Source organism: Brassica oleracea, chromosome C3 (genome assembly GCF_000695525.1).
Source record: "Brassica oleracea var. oleracea cultivar TO1000 chromosome C3, BOL, whole genome shotgun sequence".
NCBI classification, from domain to species: Eukaryota; Viridiplantae; Streptophyta; class Magnoliopsida; order Brassicales; family Brassicaceae; genus Brassica; species Brassica oleracea.
Window position 1 is genome coordinate 50,491,497 of NC_027750.1, and position 17,367 is coordinate 50,508,863.

The following is a 17,367-nucleotide window of genomic DNA, read 5'->3' on the forward strand; positions in this document are numbered from 1 at the left end:
TTTATAAAAACTATTTTGTATTTATAAAAAGATGATTTCATATTTTTAAAACTAATTTTGTATTTATAAAACATTTTTTTAATTTATAAAAACTATTTTATTATTTTTTGTATTTTAAATATGTTTTTTATTTCAATTTTAATTTTATATTTTCGAATTTCAATTTAAAAAAATAAATTTATAATTTTTTTTTTTAATTTTTGGAAATATTCCGAGGGTTTTCCGAGGAAAGATGAATTTTCGAATAGTTATTTCCGAGGACTTTTTTCGTCGGTATGTCGTCGGAATAACGCTATTCCGACGACATACCGACGATTTTTTCCTTCAGTATGCCGCTGTTTTCTTGTAGTGTAAATACCAATTGAAATCTTAACTTTTATTACATAGAAAGAAAGTCTTCTCAAATTTTATGATATCGGTTATAACTTATAAGTCAGTGAAGATTGGCCAGTGACTGTAGAGAAGAGGTTAACAGTAGACGCCTGACTCTCACGATAACAACCGAGGATTGAGACAAATTGACTTTTACCAAACCAAAAAAAAAGATAAAGAGACACAATAAGGATTAGATGAATGTTTAGGAGAAGTAATGTTTCTTCTGTTATTCACAAGCGAGCTTGGTGTCAAAGCTGCTCAAGCAAATCGCAAACGCTTGAAACGCAGACAACGGATACCTATAATCCATCGTGAACATATCTTTCCCCACTTTACCAAACTGTAGTATCACCTTGTCTTGCTCTCCATGAGCTCCCGGTGCTGGTGCAACGCCGCCTGTCCCTTGCGTCTGAGGCTGTCTCACAGCCACAAGCTGGAAGTTCTTAACAGACGCAACCGTCACACGTCCACGGAAATTCAAACACCAACACTGCAACTGCTCGTGCCACCTCGGCTGCTTGTTCTTCAAAACCAACGGTCTGAAACTCGTCTCTTCTTGGTCCTCCTCGCACGATACTACTCCCATCTCAGAGAACCTAGAGCTGCTGAAATCTACTGAACGGTAGTCGAGTGATGACTTGGAGAATGAGATGTTACTGCGGAATGACTCGTCGAGACGGCCAGGGACGAGCTTCTCAGGTTGGTTAGGAACCGAGCCGCCTGGTTCGAGAGATGAAGTTGGGATCGAGTTCATGGTGCAGTGCATTCTCCTCGGCCCGCGCGTGCCCAGCACGTTGAGCTCGTATGTGATTTGAGCAATGTTGTAGCTTCCGGATGGGACTTTAGGAGAAACTCTTTTAGAGTGGAATCTGCTTCTGCTTGTTTGGTCAGTGATGAGTGCACTTGAAGAAGATGGGGTTTGTGGTGGTTGTGTGTCGTAAACCAAGAACTTTGTCCCAAGAAAGTTTGATCTGAGAGAAGGAAAGAATCTTCAATAAGTGAGTGGGAATTAAAAGTAGCTCAAAACTATCAAGGAGCTCAAAACGAACCTGAGCTTTCCAAGGTAAGAGTTGCTTGATCTTGAGATGTTATCAGCATCCATGGAGATAATGTACTCGGTTCGAGTAGTTCTACGAGTTCTTTTAGCTGAAAGAAGAAACTTCCCATTCTCCACAAGTAGAGCTGAATAAAAAAACATAATGCGACTAGTCTTCAGACATAAACTAATGATCCCCCAAGTCATAAACGAACCGATTTTTTTTAACCACTCGAAACGATTTTCTTCAAATCTAATTATGCGACTCAAATCGGTTTTAAAATGTTCTGAATCGGTTTAAAACAATCTAAATAAGTTTAAATCTCTGAATCAAGCAATAATGATAGTTCAAATCCACAAAATTGTCTAATTTCTTTATTTCTTATATATTTAGTTTTTATAATGCATCAAATAATTTTATAATAAAACCTAAATGCAAAATATATAAAAATAAATCAATAATTTGTTAACGACTAGGCTTCTCCTGGGCAGCCTAAGCCGACTAGTTACCGCCTAGCAATTTATTGAATATTGTTTTCAACACCAACAGCTAAGTCACTAACAACAAAGCTTACCAGGACTTAAACAAAGGAAGAGATGAAACGTTAGCTTTGATTTATCCCTCTTAATGAAACACTGAATCATCGGATCGCGAGGCCCTGGCTGCAAAACATTAACCACAGTAAACAAAAGCTTCTTCATCAGTTTGTTTTGAACTAAAAAAACAACACAAAAGAGAAGTTTTCTTGAGGAGCAAACCTGTTTGAGGGAAACTGGAAAAGTGAGCTTCCCGCAGATTTCAGGAGACAGGACAATGTCTTGGCACATAGCTCTCCAAGACCGACAAACAGAAGCACAAGCCACCACATGTTTTCTTGCAGGCCAAGTACTCTCACTCTCCTCTAATCTTTTGATCACATCCAAGAGCAGCTCCGGAGGAAGATTAGCCCATCTGCTTGTCTGAACTATCAGAGGTGACAAGAGGTCACGTGAAGAGGAATACTCACAAGAGCCCTGAGATTTCCCTTTGTGAAGCCTGAAGTCGAAACTCCTCCTAGACAAGCTCCCAAGCCCATCTCTCAAATCTTGAACAATGCTCCTAAACGACATTTATCTTTCTATTTCCAAATCCAACAAAGAGAGCTTCAGACTGAGATGAGAGATTCCACTGACTGTACATAAGATTAAAAAGTCATTAAAGCTTGGCAATTCTGAGTCACCTTTTAGTAAGTAAGAAACTAAAGTTAAAAAAAAAAAAGACAAGTGGAGGCTAAAAGAGAAAGACGATTAGCTAAAGCTTCACTGCATGCCCAATAAAGAAACTAGGCCATGTCCTCACCATATAGCTTTTAATCAAGCAAAGAGAAAACTTTTTCTTTATGACAATAATAATTAATCAAAGAGAATCTGATATCAATTCCACCAAATGCAAAATCCAGATCACATAACTGTGTAGAAGGTAAAATCAAGAGTCAATTTGATAATTAAAGCAAAATAAATTAACTTAAAACATATATCAAGGATATGAAACGGTTTTCATAATAATCATTAGAACATCAAAATTCAATCTTGAAACTAGAAAAACTCATCTTATTTACTTCCTATAGATTCAAGATTTTTAACGAAATTATTGGGTTTAGGACATATATAATCTCAGTGCATAAAAATATTAAAGAAAGAAAAGAAGAAGGGTTAGAGAACGAACCTTTCAGACAAGAAGGTAATTAACTCAGAAGCTTCAAAGACAAAACCCACCTAAACTTAAGCTTTCTCCGACCAAATCAAGAAGTTCAGCAAAAAAATAAGTAGAACACAATCTGGGTCTGGCTCAACAACTCAGATCCTCCAGAGATTACGTGTAAACAGATCGCACGGATTTAAGCAGATCCGTAGGAGACTAGAACAAAAGAACCCATAAAGTCAGAGAGAACAATTAAAACCAGAAAAAGATAAAGTCGTCCTTCTCTCTGCTTTTTTGTCAGTACCAGGAGCCTTCTTGTTTTTTTTCTTTAATAGTTCATTCACGAGCCAGCAAGTAAATAGTTAAGATTTTTTAATTATTAAATGATACCGTGGAATGCTTCTTCTCTGGATTTTATTGTACTCGAATTTATATGAATTTTTTTAATTATTTGTATTCTTGAGAGAGAGAGAGAGAGACAGAGAGAGAGAAATGGTAATAAAGTGGACATTGTTAAGCGTTATTGTCCACGAGGCGGCATGACCTTCGCCTCGCATCATGCAAAGACCCGAACTATCATTTTGACTTTTTTTGTGTGTGTTGATAAACCATTTTACCTAATTGTTACTGAAAGAGATTTATCACCGTTTAACTTGGAGTCTTAGTTATCACTGACAAGCATTCTTGATTAATATATTTTCCCAAATTTGAATTATATAAGCTGGTTTACGTCCGGTTTATCGATATTGGATCGTTTTCCAATAACCAGTTTAACTAAACCGGACATAAACCGATCCATCTACAATACATTATGATAGGCTAGGAAGTAACTGGAAGCTCCAAACCATTTTCTTTGGATAGACTAGGAAGACTCCACCGCAAACCGTTCCATCTAAAATACATTCTGATGATTAGTTTGCCTTCGATGGAACAAGGATGTTAGGCCTACGCAAAATAAGCGGAACCAAAAAAAACCAAACCGAAACCGGACCGAAATACCCGAAACCGGACTAATACCCTCAAATACTCGAGCAGTTAATATATTTTTATATCTGAAATAACCGAACCGAAAACCGAACGGGTACCCGGAATATGTAAAAATATTAATTATATATACATATAACATAACTAAATATATATTTTTAATTTAAAAATCTATTAAAAGTATCTGAAAATAGTTGAGGATAACTACATTATTATAAAGTATCTGAATTACCCGAAAGTATCTGAAACTAACCCAATAGTTTTATCCGAAATATCCATAGTAATCCGAAATATCCAAAAAAATTATAAAAATCATCCTAATGATTTGATATTTTACCCTAAATAACCGATATTTTATCCACATTATTCGAACTACCTGAATTATCTGAACCTGAACCGGATCCAAATGAGAACCGAATTATTTCCGGGTATTTCTGGTTCCTAGTTTTACTATCCGAACCGAACCCAAAATTATTCGAACCGAACCGAACCGAAAATAGGTCAAGTAGTAAATGGATCTTCTAGCCTCCTACCCGAACTACCCGAAAACCGAAATATCTGAACCGAACCGATACCTGAAATGCCTAGGCCTAAAGGATGTATATCCTTCTACATACCGGTCTCTAAATCGAGCCAAAAATCACAAATTATAATCCTTTTTTCTTGGATCTTTTAGCCTCAATCTATATATTATATATTCTGTAAATTTATGGTTAATCTCAATTATCCATCTCTCGTTACATACTGGTTTTAGAATCATATTTTCCCCTACCAAAACCTGTGACATGCATCATGCATCATGCATGTTTTCTCTTCACAACTCAGAGAACCCTTACCTCACAGAATTACTTCCATTGTTCCATTTTCACTTAAATTGACAATGATAGTAATGAACTAAAAATTCTGAATCATTTCCAAGGTATAACATCTAGAGAGAATGACAAAAAAACAGCTAATATCGAAGTTGTTATGCTTCTAAACAAATAGCACTTCTCTATACTTGTTATTGATCAGGAGGTGTTACAGGTGACCAAAATATTCAATTAATTTATATCTTGAATTAATTATTTAGGATTATATTTTCATTAAATCCTATATTCATAAATTTAATTTACTTTTACGAAATTAAAAATATATAAATACAAAATAATTTCTTAAGTCTGGTCCATTCTAGTTATTTCAATCCTTTTCAAATCGTGTTGCTATTAAAAGATGTGTAATAATTGCATTGCTTCCGAACGGCATTACTATTCACAATTTTTACCCATTGCATCCTACCAAATCACATGGCTTCCACACTCAAATCGCTATCACACTTGAATCGCATTGCTATTTAAGAGAAGACAAGAGAGAGATAAGTTGATCGGTTCCAATGAGCTACCCAACCTACCCTAGAGTTGGGCCTGACAAAGGAAGAGAAGATAAACATAGGACAATTAGCCGGTACGTGTTAGTGTGTTACCTATCCTATAGCCGGACAGTCTAATAAAGAGAAGACAAGACATGAGCTCACTGGTTCTTAGCAGTTTTTATACGAGTTCACTGGTTCTTAGCAGTTTTTAAATACGAGTTGATACTAACATGGCAAATTGACTGGAACATTGAATCGTTGGATCGTAGTTCGACCAGTTTTCATTACATTTCAAAGTTAATACATATGGTAATACTAGTAGTTAAATGGAACATCGGAGCAGCAATTATTGGTTATTGACTACAATAGTACAACATAAACAATACGTAATATGTTTTGCAGAGATAAAATTTTGAAACGAAGATTACAACATTATTAAATCCAAAATATGGATCTTAGTAAATATCAAAGTTTAAGCACCAGTCTCTCCTGCCTTTTTAGTATCTGCAATTACCATAAAAAAAAAGAGTTTCAAGTCCTTTTTTGGTTTCACTCAGATGCTAAACCAAGTCATCTCACGACGTATGATCTGATTCTAATAGACAACACTGCTTTAAGTATGGTAGACCATAGATCATAAATTCCGACCCTGTTAGTCTGTTTCATGCATGATAACATACAAAGCTAACCGACCGGTTAGAGTTGTTACCGATTATACAAATGTACCAGATATAAGGATCCGGTTCATTAATTACCTGGGCCACACCGAATAGAGCACTTGCGATCGCATCGGGACGTCTTTCTCGCTGGAAAACATAAAAAAAGGTAGAAAGATTAAAAACAAGATATTTAGACTAATCCCCAGAATTTGTGTAGCGTTGGGGATTCATATAAGTGAAGAGAAGCGTATATGTAAATGAAGAAAGAAGAGGGTGCTCACAGTCGCGCTGGACGCAGGCGGTGGAGCAACCGTCGTAGCAGTCTCCAGGGCCTAACTGAGCCTCAGCAACCATATCCAAATTGGAAGATAAAGCCACCAGAATCAGAAGAGCCGCCACTATTGTCAATTGCTTCTTCATCATTCTTCTATTGTTTAGATCTTTGATTTTTTTTTCCTTTCTCTTTCTTCAAATTTGAGCTTTTGTGGTTATTTATAGAAATGTCGCAGTTGCCAGGTTTGACCACTAGTCCATGTACACGCGTCATGATTACTCTCCTAACATTATCTATCCCTTTAACATTACTGCAAAATTTATTTAATCTTTTTGGTCATGACATTACTGCAAAGTTATCTACTAAATTTTTGTATATTTGTCGGTTACTATTCAAGATCGACGGTGGACCAACACAAATTAATGGACTAATTAGTGGTTATGCCATTAAGTATTGGATTTTTAAAGTTAAACCCCGTAGAATAAATTTGTTTTAGGTAAAAACGGATGTACGATCTATTTCCCCACGATAACTATCATATAACATCAGAACCCCACCAAACTATGGTCTCGTGCTAGATCACCACTAATTGGTAGTTGTAAATCTATTTTTCCATGAAAAGTTAGTTCGAAACTTCATTACCCATAAAACATGGTTTTACATCGGTTTGCTGGTTTTATTCGGTTTATTTTTAACCGAACAAACTAAAATTAATTAAACCAAATAAAAATTTAATTATATATATAATCTATACTATTAAAAGGGAAACATTATGAAAAAAAATTTACTTATACAAAGTTGTTGGACCTATTCACTAACTAATTATAATTTTTGGTTTTACTTTGGCTTTGAATGGTGACCAATGAACGAAAGAGAACACTGAATTCCTTAACATTCCCAAAAATCACAATTCACAAGGAATAGTTTTTCTTTTTTGTTTCTCCCCATTATTTTTTTTTGTAGAGAAATATAGAACAAAAGCATTCCTTGTTAAATTTGACAAAGAACAAAGATTCATTTTCATTCCTGCAATTTTATTCCTATTCGTTCCTCGTGTTCCCGAAAAGGTCACCAGTCGGAGCCTTATATTTCTCTAACTATACTTAAATAGTTTAATTAAACTAAACTCATTTATTACTCCAATATATCATGTGACTTACCAAAAAGATTCCATAACGTTACATAAGGCCCATTTTATTAAACTAACATTTTATCAAATCGTATGTTTTTTGGTACCTAATTTCACTAACAAGCAAAGATATTTCCAGATAGTTAGATTATACATGACTTATGAGTAAAAAAAATGAACAAAACATAATCATCAGAAATCAAAAGCTCATGCTTTGAAGAGATCAAAATGCACATCGAAAATCCAAATCATCAACAAAATAAGGTTAATCATTTTCACGAAATATCCCGTGAAAGTTTCTAACCTAAATTCCCAGCTGAATCAATCATATTGAATTGCTTTTAGAAATCACGAGAAGATCATCTTATTCTATTATCATAGATTTGAGGGATTTCCTCTCTTTTAATTGAATTTAGATTTTTGTAACTTTTTACTTTTTTTAAATACGAATTTGGGAGTATTGACTTCTTCTTTTTCTGTGATTTAGGTGATCTATCTTCTTTATGGTTTAAGTTTTGTTGGACTTATATTTGTAGGGTCTTAGAAATGCTGATCAGCAGTGGGAGTTAGCGAATGATGATTTCATGGGAGGGGAAACTCATCTTATCGAAGAAAATTCATAGATGCAACCTGTTAACAATGACTCTACCTAATCTCTAAATTCCGTAGAACACATTGACGGATTGAGAGCAAAAAAATGAATAGTCTGATTGAGTGACTGGGTTGCTTGAAGAGTTACAAAAACAAGAAGAGGAACTAAAACTGTTTGAGCAACAAGATAATAAACTAAAATATAAGTTATACCACATGGAGAAGCATAAAAAGGCAATGGTCTTATATGTTTCTCAAGTAGGAAAAACCAGGGTTTCCTCTGAATCTCTCACCGTGTTTACCCAAAAAGAACGAGAGGAAAAGAAGGCTCCCTAGGATCGATTTTGAATTTGAACTGATGTTGGAAGATAGCCAGACATGTGTTATTGTGAGAGAGGATAGTAACAGTTAGAGTAATCAATAGCAACCCTTTAGAATCTAGACGTAAGAAGTCAACCTGAGCTTTTGAAGAAAATGCATGTCCAAGCTATGTTGTATTGGTTTAAGAAAAGTGCTAAAGCAAATGAAAGCTAAAGCAGAAGCAGAAAATTGCTTGCAACATAGGAATTGGCGCAGCGTACGAATGGGTGAACGGTCGATCTAAGAATTTAGAGTTCTTCGAGACCTGTTCTTGGATCGATCAAGAGTTTCTTTCGGTATCTTCTTGAGACCAACTTCTTGTTTGATGAATTGAATCGAATCGAACAAGGGATAAAAGCGAAAGCTCTTCTTATTATAAAATCAAAATGTATCTAGTATCAGAGCTTTTGCTGCGTTTATATAGCTCTTCTATTAGACAAACCCTAATAAAAAAGGAAAACATAAAACTTACGTAAAGAGGAAGTTATGAAAAAAGAAAATAAAGCCAAAACCCAAAACTTATAAGCTAAAGGAGTTATGATTCAAATGCCTCATGTTGGCGCCAATGATGATGATGATGCTGCATCAGGTCTCCCCGGGTGAGAAGGATTCGACCGCGAATCTGAACCATTGGTGTCGGAAACAAAACGAGACAAATACTTGACATTAAACACATCAGAAGTGTTAATATCAGCAGGGAGACGGAGACGGTAAGCATTGTCATTTATACGTTCCAGGACTTCGAGCGGACCTATCTTCTTGGCTTTGAGTTTGTTGTAAGCATGAGCCGGCATCCTATCCCGTGTAAGATATGCCCAAACGAAATCTCCAATTTCAAATACAAGACGACGTCGGTGCTTGTCCACATGACGTTTGTAGTTTGCCGAAGAAGCTTCTAAATTCGTGATGGCTTGCTCATAGAGATGCGTGAAGGAGTCGACAAACTTTGCTGCATCGCCATGAATGCGAGTATGATCCAGTAGAGTAGAAAGATCTACTGGAGCTCGAGGAACTGTTCCATAAATCACCTGGAAAGGAGAGAAGCCTAAACTCCGATTAAAAGCATGGTTGTGGGCGAATTCAGCTTGAGGCAACTTCCCATCCCATGTTTTAATGCTATCACCAACTAAGCAACGCAAGAGATTCCCTAAAGATCGATTTGTCACTTCAGTTTGGCCATCGGTTTGGGGGTGATAGGCAGAGCTCATATCAAGAGAAGTTCCCAAAAGCTTCCAAAGAGAACGCCAAAAGTTTCCAAGAAAACGCGAATCTCTGTTGGAGACAATAGACATATGCAATTCATGTAAACAGTATATCTCCCGAAAGAACAATGTAGCTACCTGTGAAGCATCGGTCGTCTTCTTACAAGGGATGAAGTGAACCATTTTTGAGAAACGGTCAACGACGACGAATATTGAATCAAAACCTCGTTGAGTACGAGGAAGGCCAACCACAAAGTCCATACTAATATCCGTCCATGGTTGTGTCGGAACAGGTAGAAGCATATAAAGGCCAGCATTTGAAGAAGTTCCTTTAGATGTTTGGCACACAACACATCTCTCAATAAATCTTTCCATATCGCGGCGGAGAGAAGGCCAAAAGTAGGAAGTGGTGACGAGGTGTAAGGTTCGATCTCCGCCAATATGACCTTCGCAATGGAGTTCCGTAATGAGCTGCAACCGGAGGCTATAGTCAGGAATGCAGAGTCGTGACCCATAGAAAAGAAACCCATCGTGCAAGGTGTAGTCCGCAAGTGGTATTCCTGATGACAAAGTTGCAAAGATGTTACCAAAGAACGGATCACTAGGATAAAGATCTGCAAAGGTGGCGAAGCCGGGAACTGATGTGTGAAGAACCGTAAGAACAAAATGCCTGCGACTTAAGGCGTCGGAAACTCTGTTTGAAGCACCCGAAGTATGCTTGATGACGAATGTAAATTGCTAAAGGAATGCTATCCAAGATGTATGGCGCGACGAAACTTTTCCTTGGCTGCTTAGATGTTTCAATGCGTCATGGTCGGTATAAAGAACGAATTCTTTATGAAACAAATACTGCCGCCAATGTTTGATGGCTTGGACGATTGTATAGAACTCGATGTCGTAGGTGCTGTAACGAAAACGTGCACCAGCTAATTTCTCACTGTAGAAGGCAATGGGACGGCCTTTTTGACTCAAAACAGCTCTGATGCCTGTCTTCGAGGCATCGCAATGTAGCTCAAACACCAAAGAGAAGTCTGGGAGTGCAAGGACTGGGGCAGAGCAGAGTTTGTCTTTAATGACCAGAAAGGCCCGAGCAGCTTCCGTAGTCCAGGTAAAGTGTCCATCGCGTATGCAGTCAGTAATAGGTGCCATAAGACTACTAAATTGTGATACAAAGCGCCTATAACAGAAAGCTACGAACCTCGGTGATCGTGGTTGGTGATGGCCACAACTGTATCACAGAGATTTTGGCGGGATCAACAACAAGTCCCTGTGCCGAAACAATATAGCCAAGGAAGTGTACTTTAGAGGAGCCAAACTCGCACTTCTTCAAGGTAACATAGAACTTGTCCTGGCGTAATATGGTGAGAACGTCTGAAAGGTGGCGCACGTGTTCCTCCAGTGACGTGCTAAAGATCAAAATATCATCGAAGTAAACGACGACGAATTTGCCGATGAAAGGACGTAATGCTTGATTCATAACACGCATGAAAGTACTGGGAGCATTAGAGATGCCGAAAGGCATGACAAGCCATTCAAATAATCCTTCGCGAGTCTTGAAAGCTGTTTTCCATTCATCACCGGGATTGATTCATATCTGATGATATCAACTTTTCAAATCAAGCTTAGAGAATATAGTTGCCTTGCCGATCTGGTCCAGTAGGTCGTCAAGACATGGAATCAGAAAGAGGTAACGGATTGTAATTTTGTTGATAGCTCTACTGTCAACACAAATTCTCCACGAACCGTCCTTCTTAGGAATGAGTAAGGCGGGAACCGCACACGGAGAGAGACTTTCACGGAGAAATCCCTTTGCCACGAGCTCCTCCACTTGCCGTCGCAGCTCTTCGTGTTCTCTTGGGCTCATACGGTAGTGGGAACGATTTGGTAATGCTGCGTCCGGAAGAAGATCGATGCGGTGCTGGATGTCCCGTACTGGTGGGAGTCCTTCGGGTAGATCTTGTGGGAAAACGTTGGTGAAGTCTGAGATGACAGTTTTAAAGGCTTCCGGAACTTGAGGCAAGTGATGATTGGCTACTGGTTTGGTAACAAGAACCAGAACCATGCCTGCGTCACACATGGCGTCGATAAATGGCTTTCTGCGGAGGAACATTACCGGCTTAGGTGACGGGGATGTAACGGTTTCAGGTGTAGGCTTCAACACAAGTTTGCGGTTTGCAAAAGTAAAGGTGTATGTGTTGAGAAAGCCATCATGAATTACGCGTCTGTCATATTCCCATGGTCGTCCGAGAAGGAGGTGGCAAGCATCCATAGGCGCTATGTCACAGTAAACTTCATCTTGGTAAGACGAGCCAACAGAGAATGATACGAGAACACGTCGAGTGATGGTAAGGTCATGATCTTGTTGTATCCAACCAAGTTTATAAGGAGACGGGTGTGGTTCATCTTTCAGATCAAGCTTCTGAACGGCATCAGCGGCAATGACGTTCTCAGTACTCCCTGAGTCAATAACAAACGTGCAGACCTTACCATTAATCGTACATCGAGATTGGAACAACCTCTTGCGTTGGGTAAATTCTGTGTCCGAGCGAGGTGCTAGACATGATCGACGAAGAACATGAAGTTGTCCGTTATCAGGATAGACTTCTTCTTCAGTTGGTTCCTCATCGTAGATAGGAGCTGGATCATCATCTGCTTCTTCAATGAGGAGACCGCGATGAGCTCGTGAAGGACAAGCAGACTGGCGATGGCCATGTTCGCCACAAGAGAAGCAACGTAGGCCGCCAGGGCGTTGTTGTTGCGTGGTGGTTGCAGGCACAATCGCTGTTTCTGTTTTGTTAGAAGTGGTGTCCGGGGTGGTTGTGGTTGTGGACGCTGCTGTTGTTCGGTTCTGTCGTGAAGTACCCCAAGGCTGAGAACCAGCATGAGACTGATTTTCTATTGTTATGGCCTGTTGATGAGCTTCAGAGATGGACTGTGGTCGGAATAGGTTCAGGGTAAACTGTATTTGTTGACGGAGTCCTCCAATAAAGCGCATGACAAGTTGCTCTTCAGAATCTCGAACCTCCACCCTATTGATCATCTTGAAGAATTATGTTGCGTATTCATCAACAGTGCGACTGCCCTGTCGAAGATCTGCAATTTCTGAAACATCAATTGATCATAGTTGTAGGGAAATTTTTTTTTTTGCATCTCGCGTTTAAGTTTGTCCCATATGGTGCTTTTCGGTTTGCCTAAGCGAGCGCGAGTTGTTTTGCTCTGTGCCCACCAGGCGGCTGCACGATCGTGAAAATGTATTGCAAGGAGAGGGACACATTTTTCGAGCGGGACTTCCTTGAACTCGAGGATTTTTTCGATGGTGACGAACCAGTCGAGTAATTCTTCTGCGTTTGTGGAGCCTTTAAACTCCGGGAACTCGATTTTAAAGCTTGACTTCCATGCTCTGCCGTCGTGTTCTTCATCGGAATCAGAGTTGTTATTGATGTTGCAGTGACGACGAGCTTGTTGTAGCGGAGCAAAAGGATTGTCGTCCTCATCCTCAGAGTCCGCAGGGATACTGGTTCGGTTATTACTGCAAGGGCGAATCGCGGGGGTGGCGGTTTGTGTTGTAAGGGCGGCTACAGCATCCACAAGGGCCGTGACGTGAGCCTGAAGGTCATTGACGGATTGTTGGGATGCTGGTAGATCGTCATCAGCGTATTGCTGAGAACGATTTTTGCGAACCATCGTAGTGGTTGAGAAAGTGTCAGAGCGTAGCAGAGCTCTGATACCAACCTGGCGCAGCGTCCGAATGGGTGAACGGTCGATCTAAGAATTTAGGGTTCTTCGAGACCTGTTCTTGGATCGATCAAGAGTTTCTTTCGATAGCTTCTTGAGACCAACTTCTTGTCTGATGAATTGAATCGAATCGAACAAGGGATAAAAGCGAAAGCTCTTCTTATTATAAAATCAAAATGTATCTAGTATCAGAGCTTTAGCTGCGTTTATATAGCTCTTCTATTATACAAAACCCTAATAGAAAAGGAAAACATAAGACTTACGTAAAAAGGAAGTTATGAAAAAGGAAATAAAGCCAAAACCCAAAATATATAAGCTAAAGGAGTTATGATTCAAATGCTTCATGTTGGCGCCAATGATGATGATGATGCTGCATCAGGAATACTTTGTGAGAGGTAATCAACCTGATCTTTTGAAGATGATAGATATCAAAGCTACGATTAATAAGTTTAAGAAAGGTCTTAAATTAGTGAAAGCCGAAACTTGGTAAAGTTAATTATAACTATGATACGTTTGATCTTTTGTCATTCTGAATTTTAGTTCACTGCCCTGTGGCTTGAGAGACGATGATCATAATTGGTTACCGAAAATAAAGAAGAATGAGAAATAAAACATTGTTCATCTCCAAGTAAACTCAATTTCAATATCTTCTTACTTAGTTTAAGCTGTAATTGAAATCATTAATCTTTGAAAGCTGTTAAATATAATTAAATCTAATTAATATCTATACTATTAAAAATTAAAAAAGAAGAAGTCCTAAAAAATCTACTTAAAAAGTTGTTAGTGTGTGTATATATATATATACACACAATTTGAGAGTGTAAGAGAATCCTAAAACAATTTCACTTGAAAAAATGAGATTTCATCTATATACATAGTTATATTATAAAAATATACCTAAAATTATTAAAATTTCATATTAATTTCAAAACTCACAAATGTAACTTTAATATGATCATTACAAAACTCATATATTAAAATGCATAACATAAATACAATGTATTAACATTATATGACAAATCAAATAGTTTATCTAATTTTTTATACTAATAAAAAGTATATGAGAAGTTTAATCACATTTTTCTGGGATTTTACTGGATCAATATGTGTCGGTTCACGGGTTAATGGCGGATTTTTAGGTTTTATTGCATTTTTAGTTAATGGGTTTTTTCATTAAATCGAAACCATATTATATATGGTTACCAAATTTACCGATTCGACTGCGGATCTAAATTGTGTATGAAAACACTGCTTATATCGTAAGTCGTCTATAAACCACATATATACCCAACTAAAATGAGTTAAATACTTTGTAAAAGTACAATAATTTTTCACACCATCTAAATGTAGTGCACTATTAGTCATCAACATTTGGTTTCAGTTCTTTTTTTTTTGGTTTTTGGTGTTGTGTTTCTACAAATTTAGAAATTTTTCAGGTACTTACAAAGTATAGTTCGGTTTCAGTTAAGTTATTTTGGTTTCTGCTTTGGTTCGGATACCAAAGTTAGGAACCAGTTAATATCCAAAATAAATCCAGGTCCAATATGTTTCCAGTTCGATATGGTTTTTGGTAATTTCAGATTTATAATAAAAATATTGGATAATTCGGGTTTGTTAGTTTAAATATCGGGTTATTCAGGTTGTTTGGACAAAAATACGAATAATTAAGATAAATTTTAATATTTCTAATAAAAAATGGGTAATTCGCTTTTTGGGTAAGTCGGTTTATTAATAATATTTTTAGATATTTGGCTATTTAGAAATTAAATATAACTAATATTTGTTGGTATATAATTCGTATTTAAAAAATTGGATACTCTTAGTTTTTGGTTCTATCCTGGTGTTTTGGTTCTAGAGATATTGGATCCGCTCGGTTAAATATGAAATTCAGTTTAATTTTTTTTTTTAATGTTATGGTTTGGTTTCTTGGTTTCCGATAAATGTGCTCAAATCTATATTTTATCTTATATAAAAGTTTGTGTAAAAATAATTTATTTAGTTCTTAAATAAATCCGCGCTTCTAAAGCGCGGGTCAAAATCCAGTTATTTTTTTAAAAAAATTCATCATCTTCTTCACAAGTCTTTCTTCTTCTTTCTTCACGATTGCCATGGTGGAGCTGATGTTCTCTCATGATCAAACTTTTCCTCATTACTCTATTCATCTCTGTTTCAGTTTGCTGGTGAGAACAAATACAGTAAAAGGCAAAGGCCCATGGTATTGGAATCATTTCGTGCCAATATTACTACACAATACCGACGCCTCCACCGTTGCCGTCTAGTCGCTGGTTCCACGGTCTTTCCTTCTCGGCAGACACACTAAAAGAAAACGTCTCATATATAGCACGAGAAAAATGCTATTATAAGATAGCGCAACGTTATGGCGAACGCTGTATCTTCCTCCGCAATCTTTTCTCGGGCACTTTAGATAGCGTTTTATTGAATGCTATATTGAAGTATTAATTCGATAGCATTCTTTTAGTTGTGCAATTATATAACTTATAATTGCAAATAATAATTGCTATTATAACATTATTAAAAAAAAAATATATATATATATATATATCAAAATTGTTTAGAAAATAAAATTATTTTAAAAATTTATATATCAAAATTGTTTACAAAATAACCAAAACCTATAGGAAACTAAACCTAAACCCAACAATCAGTGCCGTCTTAACTAATATAATAGTCTTGGGCAAAACACGAAATATAGACTTTTTATAAATATTTTCTATATTTTTTTTTCTTTTCTATATTTCTTTTTAACTTGAACTCTAAGACCTGAGACAAATAAAAAAAGTATCTCAAAACTAATCGTGAAAATATAGATTTTTATTGTTTTGTTTTTAATAAGTAAATTCAATTTACTTAATTATAAACTTTTTGATAATTTTTACAGATTGAATGGACCTTTAAAAAAAAATTTATAGACCCATGGACCTATGGCAAATGCCTATGTTGCCATGGGTAAGAGCCGGCTCTGCCAACAATGGACCTTCTCTTGACCTCACTTGACCTAAACTAAGTTGATTTTGTTACATGTAACCCAAAGATTGCACTCACATCCTCCAATACTCAGGCTTCCACGATTTGCGTACTCCATAGTCAAGCCTCTTGTGCATTCTTCAACTTCCTTTTGCCACGGGATTCTCAACACCTATCCTAAATAAAATTCATAAGAAAAACAACAGATCAAGAGATAAACTAACTTGAAGAAAAGATTGCTACTAGGTGAGTATAAAGTGCAAAACAAGACACAAACTAGCTTGACAAACTGGTTCTAAAAGCATTATAAGAATCAGATAACATCTTACAAAAAATCAGATATCACCACATACAATTTCATCTAGAAACAGGAAAATCATTCACCTAGAGGAACAAAGAGAGAGAGAGCAAACCATGACCGAGATCAGTCTCCACGTTTTTTGTTGTGGTGATCTGCGTCATCTGTTCCTCGACGGAAATATTTGCCTCAACATCTAACCTCAGTTCGAATCCATGAGAGAAAACAACAAGTAAACACCCACAAAATATTTCAGCTAGAAATAGAATCATAAGCAAAGAGGAAGATCGATACCAGTCATTTGGGACCGGCGAGCCTCCATCTATTCTTCACTTTCCGAAATTTGAATCAGATCTTACACTACAAGAAAAATGGGTTTTAATAGCAGATCGGTATAGCGTTTTTTTCGATTGTGCTATTGTTGACATATCTCTTACTTTTAGATAGCGTTTGCGAAAATACAAATGCTATGTTAGGTTGGTCTGATTTTAATTTCTCCAAAACACTTTTCGGACATAGTATACATAGCACTTTTAGTTTTGAAACGCTATGCATATCTAAAGCGGAAAAATAATTGATTTTCCCTCTCGTACTTGTTTCACTTTTCCTCTTACTATATTTTACATAACACTTAAGGTGAAACGTCTATAATAGCATATGTTTAATAGACATATATTTAATAGCACATAATTAAAAATGCTATATTT

At 36.9% G+C, this 17,367-nt stretch overlaps 3 protein-coding genes and 1 long non-coding RNA gene across 4 annotated transcripts in view; all 4 read right to left on the reverse strand.

The window, feature by feature from the left end:
• Window positions 1–551: 551 nt before the first annotated feature.
• Window positions 552–3,538, reverse strand: LOC106336222 (tubby-like F-box protein 10). Its single transcript, XM_013774984.1, has 5 exons — window positions 3,117–3,538; window positions 2,171–2,583; window positions 1,987–2,074; window positions 1,425–1,557; window positions 552–1,346 (listed from the first exon to the last, which is right to left on the reverse strand). Exons 2-5 carry the CDS (start codon window positions 2,519–2,521, stop codon window positions 602–604), a joined length of 1,317 nt encoding a protein of 438 aa, XP_013630438.1. The 5' UTR covers window positions 2,522–2,583; window positions 3,117–3,538; the 3' UTR covers window positions 552–601.
• Window positions 3,539–5,670: 2,132 nt separating this feature from the next.
• LOC106329345 lies at window positions 5,671–6,572 on the reverse strand. Its single transcript, XM_013767988.1, has 3 exons — window positions 6,368–6,572; window positions 6,183–6,233; window positions 5,671–5,931 (listed from the first exon to the last, which is right to left on the reverse strand). Exons 1-3 carry the CDS (start codon window positions 6,507–6,509, stop codon window positions 5,900–5,902), a joined length of 225 nt encoding a protein of 74 aa, XP_013623442.1. The 5' UTR covers window positions 6,510–6,572; the 3' UTR covers window positions 5,671–5,899.
• A 4,247-nt stretch (window positions 6,573–10,819) lies between these two features.
• LOC106330838 lies at window positions 10,820–13,326 on the reverse strand. Its single transcript, XM_013769244.1, has 3 exons — window positions 12,869–13,326; window positions 11,386–12,671; window positions 10,820–11,202 (listed from the first exon to the last, which is right to left on the reverse strand). Exons 1-3 carry the CDS (start codon window positions 13,324–13,326, stop codon window positions 10,820–10,822), a joined length of 2,127 nt encoding a protein of 708 aa, XP_013624698.1.
• Window positions 13,327–16,643: 3,317 nt separating this feature from the next.
• LOC106333288 overlaps window positions 16,644–17,367 on the reverse strand; it is a 3,054-nt gene continuing 2,330 nt past the window's right edge. The window contains exons 2-3 of the long non-coding RNA XR_001268329.1: window positions 16,955–17,014; window positions 16,644–16,856 (exon numbers count right to left, since the gene is read on the reverse strand). This is a non-coding gene — a long non-coding RNA (uncharacterized LOC106333288). The remainder of the gene's footprint in view (window positions 16,857–16,954; window positions 17,015–17,367) is intronic.

Bases quoted from the DNA above. Each gene is read 5' to 3' on its own strand.
- LOC106330838 (XM_013769244.1), bottom strand. From the start codon at position 13,326: ATGGTTCGCAAAAATCGTTCTCAGCAATACGCTGATGACGATCTACCA. The intron at 12,672-12,868 runs GTGGGCACAGAG...GATGATCAATAG, and splicing joins CACGATCGTGCAGCCGCCTG to GGTGGAGGTTCGAGATTCTG. The intron at 11,203-11,385 runs GTTCGTGGAGAA...AATGGAAAACAG, and splicing joins ACTCATTCCTAAGAAGGACG to CTTTCAAGACTCGCGAAGGA.
- LOC106329345 (XM_013767988.1), bottom strand. From the start codon at position 6,509: ATGATGAAGAAGCAATTGACAATAGTGGCGGCTCTTCTGATTCTGGTG. The intron at 6,234-6,367 runs GTGAGCACCCTC...TATGTTTTCCAG, and splicing joins CGCCTGCGTCCAGCGCGACT to CGAGAAAGACGTCCCGATGC. The intron at 5,932-6,182 runs GTAATTAATGAA...TGGTAATTGCAG, and splicing joins CTCTATTCGGTGTGGCCCAG to ATACTAAAAAGGCAGGAGAG.
- LOC106336222 (XM_013774984.1), bottom strand. From the start codon at position 2,521: ATGTCGTTTAGGAGCATTGTTCAAGATTTGAGAGATGGGCTTGGGAGC. The intron at 2,075-2,170 runs GTTTGCTCCTCA...AATGTTTTGCAG, and splicing joins TTCCAGTTTCCCTCAAACAG to CCAGGGCCTCGCGATCCGAT. The intron at 1,558-1,986 runs GTAAGCTTTGTT...TTTTTTATTCAG, and splicing joins CTTCCTTTGTTTAAGTCCTG to CTCTACTTGTGGAGAATGGG.